Below are 11,992 nucleotides of genomic sequence, written 5' to 3' on the forward strand. Positions count from 1 at the left end.
CATAAGATATGATATTTAGACAATGGTAAAAGGTGCTGAAATCTGACAAATGTCCTGAGATTCCTACCTGCTCATACACTACTTATCCCATGGCTTTCAGTATTGCTCGTAGAACAGATTGACCTTCAGTCCAACCTTTATCTTGTTGATAGTCTTGAAATATATATTTTTGCTGTGTTTATGTTTTTAACCTAGATATATCTGAAGTATCTATCACACCACAAGGGCTGTTGTGGAGCTGTTTCTGTCTGTAATCTTGAGAACTTTACACACAGATTAACAATAATTTATCACAGGATGTTAAGTTAAGCATGATTTCGGCTCATGGGTCCGTTGATCATATTCCAGAAATCATCACAGATGCAGAGAAACATGATATAGGTTATGACTATGTGATGGTGAATGTGTCCAGGTGTTTGAAATGCTTCCAACAACATCACGACATCAACATCCTGACATAATATATTTAATTCAGTTTGCAGTGTCCAAATGCATGAACTCAGATAAGTAGAGCCAGTGCAAGAGAAATAATTGTTAGCTATTCCCTTTCCTCAAGAATCCATGGGGCGGTGGGGTAGCCTAGTGGTTAAAGCGTCCGTTCGTCACACCTAAGACCAGGGTTTGATTCACGGCAAGAGTACAATGTGTGAAGCCTATTTCTGGTGTCCCTGCCGTGATATTGCTGAAATTGTACTAAAAGCAGCCCAAAACCATACTCACTCACTCTCTCCAGAATCCATGAGGATGATGTAAAAAAACACTTTGAAGAATGTAGTATTATACAAGACCGTGAGGTATTGGCGATGGTTATCTCATTTTCAATTCTCTGTCATGCCTACCAGACATTGGCATACAAAACTAAAGACTTATGTATGAATTTTGGTGTGAGTTGGACCTTGATAGACCTTTTAGTGATCCAAGCTTGTCCTTAATTCTTCATCTGCTACTGCTACTGCTACAACGCCCCTCCTGTTAAAGTGATTTGGTTGGACTGTCTGGGTCACAGGAATTGTCACAATAATATATGGCCCAAACAGGTTCAAAATTAGGAATGAAAGTCAAGGGCTCCTTGTTATGCCCCTATGTTAACAGTTTAACACTTAGGAGGTCCCTGTATACAAATCTAGAAAACTGCAAGGACCTCATGATCCCCTTTGTTTAAAACACTATCATACATGCCGCTTACACAACAACATCCATTATCAGATATGTACTTCATATCTGATATAGAATCCATATTTGATCTGTACTTAATAGGACAAGAAAGTGGGATTCATATGAATAACATCTATTGAGGCCAGGGATTGGTTGTCAGTTGTGTATTATCACTTATAATTTATAGCACACTGAAACAGTAGGTGGAGTTATTCGTTAAATTTTCATGTGGGAGAAGCCAAAGTATTTTCTTTTAAAGGCAGTGTAGATGTATTTAGGGTGATTTAACCAAACATGAGTTGCATCCAATCCTATGGCGATGACAGGTTGCATTTGTACATGTTAATGTCAAGGCTGAAATTAATTTATTTGGATACTAATTTAGTAACATTGTTCATAGCTTTTGTGTTAATATTGTATATTTTACATTACCAAGATTAACAAACAGCACGAAACAGAAAGAACTGTTGTTGACCTAAATGTCCAGTGTTTCACCTTGACCCCCCATTCCTCCCCACCCGACCTTCTCTCTTCTGTGTGGAAAATCACCCTTTCCATTGACAGGCCAGACCTTGTGATGTTAAGCATTTTGTTGATAATCAGATTAAATATTGGAAGTATTTATTTATGAAATGTTTGCTATTTATTCTACCAGTGTCTGTCTGTTACTATGTGCTTCACCACCATGTTGTCATGGAAACAGATGCTCTATTTTGTATCTATGGTGGACTGGACCTTCATATTTTTGTACTATTTGCAATGCAATAAAATGTTGAAAACCACTTGCTTCTTATCTTCCATTATGTCTCACCTGGACCTTCATATGCCACTGCTCTGCCATCCACATCAAGGGGCGGTGAGGTAGCCAAGTGATTAAAGCTCCTCTTGCCGACTCAGGTTCTATTCCCAAAATGGGTACAATGTGTGAAGCCCATTTCTGGTGTCCCAACCGTGTTATTGCTGGAATATCAATTGCTAAAAATGGCGTAAAACCATGCTCACTCACTCACTCACTCACTCACTCATCCACATAAATTATTACAAGGGATAAATATGTCCCTGTAAAAACAGACAAAGTTTTTAATAATGTTATTTCTCATTTGTTTTTAAAGAAATCATAGTTGCTTGGAATAATAAAGTGTAGACTAAACGAACCAAATTTATTATCCGGGTACCCGACCCTACCCGGGTACCCAATGAAGGTCTCAAGAGTTTGGAACGAAATGTGTGATTGTGAATAGTTTTACCGCAGTCCTGGCAAAAACTATTTAGATACATGTATCAAACCTACAGACCATGCGCACACTGAAGTAGACTGAAGCTTTATCTCTACTCACACATATACAAGTCAAAAGGAATGTGCATATCGTCTGAAGGAAGTCTGAAGGGGGCAGCTGCCGCAAAGAACTGGGTAGAGAATAGGTCTTCAGCATCCCATGCCGTAACAGGCGACTATGCTTGTCGTAACAGGCGACTATATCGGGTTCGGGTGGTCAGGCTCGCTGACTTTGTTGATGCATATCATTGTATCCCAATTGCGTGGATCGATGCTCTTGATGTCAATCACTGGATTGTCTGGTCCAGACTCGGTTATTTACAGACCGCTGGAATATTGCGGAGTGCGTCGTTAAACAACAAACAAACAAAACATGACATACAAGTGGAAAAGAACATTTCGATTATTCGATTATTTACGGACCGCCATCATTAGCTGGAATATTGCTGAGTGCGGCATGAGACAACAAACACACAACCCTACTGAAGACTCATTATGGCACAAGCGTCAATGTTAAAGGCAATAAATATTCACATATTTTACTGACGCTTCCTTCAGTGTCTTGACGCGGCACCTGCATTAGTATGTTTAAACATAATGTCAACAAACAATTTTTCCTATGCGGAACCTTTGAAGAAACGTTTCTTAAAGTAAATATATCAGAAAATATCCAGAGACGAATTCCATAATATGCCACAACCAAAGGAGCTATCGCAAAAGGCCAAGGGGTTTCGATGCAAGAAGCATGGAGACAATTGTTGGAAGCAGTTCTACTGGCAGGTCCCGAGGATCGATTAAATTTGGCTTTTGAAGACACCCAAAACAAAGTTAAATGAAAATCGTGAATTCAATTTGTTTTTTTAATTTGTTTGTATCTGGTAATGAACAGTCTACATATACGCATATCAAAGTTAAAAGAACCGGGCCACTTGCTTATCGCTGATGCCAACATGGGATAACTCCTTGATGAAAGCTCCACCTCAGTGCGTGATATATTATTCACATTCTTTCACCACTCGCCCCTTTCCGTAAGCTACTTGTCCCGGCGCAAGTTGACGACGCGCATATGGAGCCGGGAACCAGCTTAGAAACCAGTCTATCGCGAATGTATATCGCTGTGATGAGCTTGTGGCGAATGATTCACGTCCCATGCTCCTCACAGCGAGAGCCCGTTCAGAGTGCTCTCTATTACTACCGAGAGTGTTACGACGGTGTCACGCGCTGGAAAGGAGCTTGGATTCAGACCTTGATCGTACGGTTGCATACGGAAGTAGTCACATGACTGACAGTCAGGCGATCACGCGAGGGAAGGCTATCAATGGAAGATTTGTTTGCCAAGAAAATGGAATCGAAGCTATTAACTGTTGCTGTTTTGTTTGGAGTCTTGTCCATAGTTCACAGCCAAGGACCTTCATGGAAGCCTTGTGGTAAGTATTCTCAATGTCGCGATGTTCAGCGTGAACGGTAGTTGCGAAAATTGTACTAGGGCTGCAACTAGGGCTGGGATGAGTCAAAATGTACTTCCCAGTTACCCACCCCCTATTACCCGACCCTACCCAAGTGAAAATTCATATCATTTTTTTTATTGAATGTCCTTTATTTAAATCAGCTAGAAACGAATTGATACACTCACTATTGTAATTGTGAAAGATGCTTGTGATGTAAATATTGACCTGATGCTAGTTGGAAATGCAAGTTTACCTAATCATGTGAACGAAAGCATTTTTAGGAATGTACATACATATATAAAGAAAACAAAAAGGTTTGAGTGAGCAATGTGAACATGTCGAATGTACATACGTTTCTCTATCTCTTTCCTTTCCTTTCCTTTCTGTCATTTGATTTATTAACTGTAAATAAGCATACATGTAAATCTATGGGAGAGACCGTTCTAAGTTGTGATAACTTGTGCCCAATCCTTTTCATGAGAATAAAATATGTTTAAACAAAACCCGGCCCTGCCCGAGTACACGCTGTAGGTCCCAAGAGATAGGTCCAAATGTCCGATTGGGAATAGTTTGACCATAGCCCTGGCAAAATGTATTTAAGTGCTCGTATAAAACAATCTGGTCATGCATACACTGAAGTTGACTGAAGTTTTATCTTTATTCAAGCATACAAAGTCAGAAAGGAAATGCGAATATTAGTCACTTATAAGTGACTAATATTCGCATTTCCCTTCTGACTCCTAACCACAGAGTTCCAGGTAATTTGTGAAATTAATCAATGTATCACGTGAATAACCGTGGGTCCGGGTAGTCCTGTGTGTACCTGGGTCCTACTCAGTATCCACCCGACCCGAGTACCCATGCTATCCATCCCAGCCCTAATAGCAACGATTCACTCCTTCATCAACTGTTCAAAATGTTGTACTAGAGCCCAATGCTGATTTTTCACCAGCCTTTAACATGCATGTTTAAAGAATATCGGCCATCGGGGACATGTGGGTACAAGAAATATTCACAATAACTCCATAGTTACACAGCAAAGTCAAAGACTGAAATATGTTTGAATAAAGATAAAGCTTCACCTAGTCTATGGTCTGGAAGATAATTTAAGGTACCGACGTTTACTACGATATCTGAAAAACTATCGGACCTACTCCAGTCAAAGTTGGTATGAGATTATTAAACAGTCACACATAACTGGATATTACATTTAAAGACAATCGGTGCATGAATAAAATATCTGTCTATTTAGCTATCACTATATTTCATCAACAACCAGTCCTGTGCGTCACGGGTGGAACGAGCATCATTGAAACAGCCATCTGCATAATGCTAGCCCTGCATCACAGGGCCATATGACTCGAAAGGGTGCACGGGAATCACGCACACACGAATACGGTGTCAGCGTTGGCCGTCTCAAGTTAATGAATCGAATCGAGAAAATAAGATATGTATTTTACTTCCCATTCATAAATCCTTTTAATCCATGAACAGTAGAATCCAAAATATGAAATATATTGAAGATTAAAGTGCTTTCATAAACTAGCGCTTGCTATGAAATGCGCAGCAACAGGATATTTTTAGTATACAAATATTCCAAACTCAACGACATTGCAGGAAGATATGATACCGGAAAGATCACCGAGAGGAGCTTATACACACTTGATGACCCAGCAAACTCTGTTGCAAGGCTGACGTCACAGGGCTTTGTTTCGTGTTTTGCAACAAAATTTTATAAATTAATGAGAAAATTCTGTGTATGTGAAGGGGGCATTATGCATTTTGATTGTGAAACATTAGTGGATAGGTCGGATAAAAGGCAAATACATTGTACACGATTTTTGTTATTTATCTTAAAGTTTGATTTGGATCGGAAAGTGATAAAAATATGATGATGTATTTTTGGAAAATCTTCTGATTCAATCAGTTAAAAACCGCTCGATTAAACTTTGTCAAAGTGATATTTAACCTTTTCATTCTGATGTATTTTTTCTTAATTTCCAATTTTTGAGGTTGTTGGATCCATAATCCAAGCAAAATAAATGAGACAAGTGTCCATGAATCTGCAACAAACTAAACAGAAAAATGTTTGTGTGATCATAATTTTTAGGTGTGAACTTTGACAATGCTTGATAAGGACTTTTTATTTTGTCACAATTCTTTATCTACCCTGTAGAGCTGAGTATCACCTGGTATCTTGTGATACGATTCGCATCACGATAGGCGCTGACAATACCACTGGAAGCATGTTACGCCACATCAAATTGTAAGAAATGATGACGTCACTGAAGTACAGCTCTAAAACCTCTTTCTTCATGCATTTAGTGATTGTTGTCTCAAAAACGTTAACAAAGAAAACCACATAACAAAACAGTTTTGAATGAAGAGACAGTTATTAAATTTAACAGTTTGTCAGTGCTACCATGTCCTGTTGTGCCATGCTTACAGGTGGCGCTATGCTTCTTCTACCATTATGGGAGGTAACTCTATTAGTTCCTGTTCTAAACGTACGGTTCAAGTATCATGTGTACCTGAGTAGCGATGATATTGTTGGTATTGGTGCATCGTTACATCCCCAATATCCCGCATATAGAAAAGACTCATTTCAAACTAGTAGTGAATCATCATGATCATACTCATGTATTCTCTCGTCACACCGAAGACCCGGGTTCGATTCCCGACATGGGTACACTGTGTGAAGCCCATTTCTAGTTTCCCGCGCCGTGATATTGCTGGAATATTGCTCAAAGCGGCGTAAAACCATACTCACGCACTCACTCATACTTATGTATGATAACTAATGTTTTTTGGTGAAAACAAGTAGTCCTATCATGTTACCTTGTCTTGGTCCTTGTGTATAGCCCTGCTTTAGTGATACGAAATGCTTGTACACAGTTATCTGTTATGTTGCAGACTCTTCCAAGTATGAAGGTGTGGTGGCTTCAGTTGGCACTAATGCCACAGTTACTGGTGGTGTAGTGCAACTCATGAAAGGCACTGGTGTTATTTTTGATGTGTCATTCAAGACAAGTAAGTTTGTACTATTATCATGCTGATAAACCATGTCTACTGGAAAACAAAACTAATGTTCCATCTTAACTCAATTCTGATTGGGCAATGAACATTTGTGACAGTAAAGTAGTCTCTTACATTTACTGTTTTGGTTGTTTGTTGTTTAATGCTGGACTCAGCAATATTCCAGCTATTTGATGGGGTCCTGTCAATAAAAGTTAGCCCCAGACAATCCATTGATTGATAATGTTAGCAAAGATCCACCCTGTCGGGGTACAATGACACACAATCAGCAAGGTCACTGAGTCTGACCTTCTGATCCATTTGGTTGCATCGGTTGCTGGTGACCTCTTTTAACCCGGAATATACACTGGGGACCATAACATTACCACATAAGCAGATCGGGAATCCACACTGGGGACCATAACAGTACCACGGGCAGATTGGGAATCCACACTGGGTACAATAACATCACTGCAAAGGCAGATCGGGAATTCCCACTGGGTACAATAACAGTACCACAGGCAGATTAGGAATCCCCACCGGGGACAATACCAGTACCACAGAGGCAGATCGGGAATCCCCACTAAGGACCATAACAGTACCACAGGCAGATTGGGAATTCCCCCTGGGGACAATGCCAGTACCACAGGCAGATCAGGAATTCCCACTGGGGACCATAACAGTACCACAGGCAGATCGGGAATCTCCACTGGGGATAATAACATCACTGCAGAGGCAGATCAGGAATTCCCCCTGGGGACAATACAGTACCACAGGCAGATCTGGAATTCCCCCTGGGGACAATACCAGTACCACAGGCAGATCGGGAATTCCCCCTGGGGACAATACCAGTACCACAGGCAGATCGGGAATTCCCCCTTGGGACAATACCAGTACCACAGGCAGATCAGGAATTCCCCTGGGGACAATAACAGTACCACAGGCAGATTGGGAATCCCCACCGGGGACAATAACAGTACCACAGGCAGATCGGAAATTCCCACTGGGGACAATAACAGTACCACAGGCAGATTGGGAATCCCCACCGGGGACAATACCAGTACCACAGGCAGATCGGGAATCCCCACTGGGGACAATAACTACCACAGAGGCAGATCGGGAATCATAGGTATAATAGGTCCCCAGTAACCATGGTAACCTATGCTTGTCATACAAGGTGACTAAATGGGTTGGATGGTGAGGCTTGGTGACTAAATTGATAGCATAACATTGTACCTTGATAGCCTGGTACTTTACTCATAATATCAACCACTGTTTTTTAAGATCGGGTTTCATATTTCTGGAAAATTTCTTTATTACAAGGTGATGTTGTTAATGTAGACTACATATAACCATGCGCCAATAATAGTCATACTTTAGATTTTACTTATTTCTTGTTTTTTTTCTTTTTTAACGCATTTCAGCGCACCTGTTATTTCGTTACCATAGTCACTATGAAATATTGTTTGATAAAGTCTTTATTTTGTTGAAGACATTGAAGTCACAAGTGCGACAGCTGTGGTTCACGGAATAATTGCTGGCGTGGCTGTTCCCTTCCCACTGGATAACCCTCAAGCATGTAAAGACTCGGGATTGACCTGCCCCCTAAAAACAGGAACTGGGTACAAATACAAATCAGTGATTCCAGTGAAGTCGTACTACCCAGATGTAAGTACTATTTAGCAAAGAATAGCTCCGTGGAATAGCAACATTGATTGAAATAGTCAAATATCATGGTGTACCAAATCATGTCTGCAGGAACATAGCTTATGTCATAATGGCCGTGTTCGAAACTAAGCATGAAATCCAATAGGGGTCCTTGTCAGAACCACAATGTTAAAAACGGTAATATTTATGGAGTCCTTATATTTGTGTATGCAAATATACCAGTCCTCTTTTCATAGGGATATTTTTATCTTTCCATGATACTAAAAAAGGTCTTAAGTGTCAAGTGTATATTTAAATATATGTGACATATTTGATTATCTCAATCAAACATTGAGTAGTGTACTATAGCAGCATCCCTCAAGACTTCACTTAACTTTAATCACTGTAAAGGATTTAGGAATATGGTTATTTAAATGATTTAGGAATTAAGTTATTGTATTGGGGGAATTTCTAGCACACTGGTCCAAGTGAGCTAATGGTAATGCTTGTTAACATGGCCAGTCACATCCTTCACCTCGTAATATGACTTCGTGTTGCTTAAACTCAATTACGATTATAGTCAGCATACATTTCTGGTGTACCCCGCCGTGATATTGCTGGAATAAGACCATACTCAAAGCAGTCAGTATGGACGTATCACTCTGTGAATACATGTACCAGATGAGCTTCAGCGCCATCATGTAGTTTTGTTTTTTAAGAATTATTCCCCAAGAAGCAGCTCAGTGAGTGAGTGAGTTGGGTTTAATGCCACTTTTAACAGTATTCCAGTTATATTGCGGCATGTCAGCTTCATGTGGGAGGGAAGCCTGAAGTGATGCAGGTCTTAGACATTTACCACTTCGGTGAAACCCACGAGCACGGGTATGGTGCTGACAATCGTAGAAACATAATCGGGGCAAACCGGGATTTGAACCCATAATCAAAGATTTCTGGCACGCTCAAGGGGCGCAACTCTGCACAGCAAATTGCGGTGACTTAGACGACTGGGCAGTTTGTGCCCCCAGAAGCAGCTCAAGGTTGGAGAGATTGGTTTTGGCTAAGTTATGCTCTCTAATCGGCAGGTGAGGCTTGTGGTCAAGTGGCAGCTCAATGACGAGAAGGCCAACATCATCTGGTGTGTGGAGATGCCGGCAGAGATCAAGTGATTCAACCAACCTTACAACTTTTCCAGTCTCCGCAGGATTTAAGAATGAAAAGACATAAAACCATATTTTTATAAAATATTGTGGGTGTATTTCAGAATCTCGCTTTCTTTTTAATATCTTTGTCATGTTAAATCTCTACTATGTATGTGAGTACTCTTCTTTTGTTGTACATACATAAATTGAAATCTCTTCATGTATACATGAAACCATTTTAGATAAATGTCAGTGGTTTGCAGATAACATGTCTGTTAGTGGTTGAATCAATGCTTCTCTCAAAGGCAGGAAAAAGTTTGGCAGCTATCACAAAAGGTTCCAAAAGAAATCAAATCAGCCAAAATATAACTCACAGATTGTACTCTTTCCAGATAGAAGACATTTTGCCAAGAATGTTACAGACACAGTCGTTGTCAGCTTGTTAATTACTTTACCACTCTCTAAATTGTCAGTCATGGTTGCTTATCTACCACGTTTAGTCAATTTTGATTAAATTAACGAAATGATTTTTCTTCAGTTAGTTTCGAAAACATTAACAGAAAATGTTAAATTGTATAACCTCTTGACATGCCATAAAATGTGCTGAGAGTTATCTGCCCTTGTGTACCAAAATCCAAGGTCAGGAGACTCAAGGTGTTGCTGAATGAGACACATATTGGGCAGTGTTGGCATCTTGCATTTTGAAGATGCTGTGATAACTTAACAACCTGACAGCAGATTTTTGTCATTGATTTGAGACATTCTAACTCAAGAACACTGTGTGCCAAATGTACAAGACATTTCAAAATGTCAGTATTGAAGTCTGTTAAAAATATTTACTGCATATGCAACTGTTCACATTCCTCATATAGAACAATATTTTACATTGTTGTATATCTATCTATAACTGCATGAAGGTCAAATGTTTCTCATTTTGCAAATTGTAGATTCTGTATAGCTGACCTGAGCGTAAGTCAGTCTGTTATTTGAAATATTTGTCTGAGACAGAATGAGATTGATATGTTATTTGCATCTATCTTTTATATGTTGCAAAATAAAAGCCCTGTGTCATGCATATTTAGATCTTAACACTAGCCTGCTATCCAGGGGCTAGTAATAATTTCCAAGTTACCCATTGTTTTAGCATTACAAGGGTATTTATCTTTACCCAGGCTAGTATTAAAAGCTTTTGAGTTTAGTCTAACTGTGTATCATGTCGATGTAAAAGTTTCTTTATGATTCCTGCTGCCTCCTTGGGTATCCATATTAAAATGTGGTTAGATCTGTCCCTTTTTTTTGTTTCAAACTTTGTCATCACTTGCTGTTGGGTGTGTTGATCTGACCAAGTATTTTGTGCGAGTATAAAACTAATAAAATAAGTTCACAAGAGTAAATAATGTCTACATTTGTTATTCACATCCTTTGATGGGTGTTCTCTCATCAAAGCTTGTGGAGCTTGTTGTGACATCGTGGGTTAGGAAGCAGATATCTAAGGAGACGTCCAAACATTGATGGCCTTATTGTCAGAAGTTTGGTTTGACAGTGTGTCGGGAAATATTACACAGGGCATTTGGGGCACAGACGTGAACATGGGAATGAGTGGGCAATGTACACTGACACCTTTTTATAAGAATAAACTATTTTCTATTATGAGCATGTGTGTTGTCATTTCTAACTGATCAGGGGTGGAAGAGGTCTTCGGGAACCCATGCTTGCCGTATAAGGCGTCTATGATTGTCGTAAGAGGCGACAAACAGGATAGGGAGGTTAAGCTCGTTGACTTGGTTCATGCATGTCTTCGTATCCCAATTGCGTGAATCGATGCTCATGATGCCAATCACTTGATTGTCTGGTCCAGACTCGACTGTTTACAGACCGCCGTCATATAGCTGAATTCGGTGTTAAATAACAAACAAACATTTTGTGTAGCGTTCAAAGCATGCTGTTCCCTATGTGTTTCGCCATACACAAAATATGCTGTGTTGTGTCAGCCCAACAGGTCACAGGCTGGTGACGTTTGGCAAGCCTTTGCCAGAGAAGTGAGGTGACGAACGGGGTTTAACATGGTATTATTGCACCTACACAGTATGCTGACTCCAAGCCAGCCAGTGCTTATTTCATCCCCTAATGCTGAGCGCCATACCGGGAAACAACAAGTACCATCTTTTGGTATGACCAGCCATGGATTGAACCACCGACCTACTGCTCTCTGGGCAGGCACTGTATCTACTGGACCACAGGCAGACGGTGGCAGAGTGGAGTTCGATGGCTGGTGACTGTGCTAGAATGAGTTTGAGTTTATTGAGCTTCAG

The 11,992-nt window shown here is 40.1% G+C and overlaps 1 protein-coding gene across 1 annotated transcript; it reads left to right on the plus strand.

The window, feature by feature from the left end:
- Nucleotides 1-3,657: 3,657 nt before the first annotated feature.
- On the plus strand, nucleotides 3,658-11,080 carry LOC139443426 (NPC intracellular cholesterol transporter 2-like). Its single transcript, XM_071224415.1, has 4 exons — nucleotides 3,658-3,858; nucleotides 6,793-6,909; nucleotides 8,387-8,562; nucleotides 9,624-11,080. Exons 1-4 carry the CDS (start codon nucleotides 3,750-3,752, stop codon nucleotides 9,705-9,707), a joined length of 486 nt encoding a protein of 161 aa, XP_071080516.1. The 5' UTR covers nucleotides 3,658-3,749; the 3' UTR covers nucleotides 9,708-11,080.
- Nucleotides 11,081-11,992: the final 912 nt, after the last annotated feature.

Source organism: Haliotis cracherodii, unplaced genomic scaffold (genome assembly GCF_022045235.1).
Source record: "Haliotis cracherodii isolate W230 unplaced genomic scaffold, xgHalCrac1.p SCAF_5, whole genome shotgun sequence".
NCBI classification, from domain to species: Eukaryota; Metazoa; Mollusca; class Gastropoda; order Lepetellida; family Haliotidae; genus Haliotis; species Haliotis cracherodii.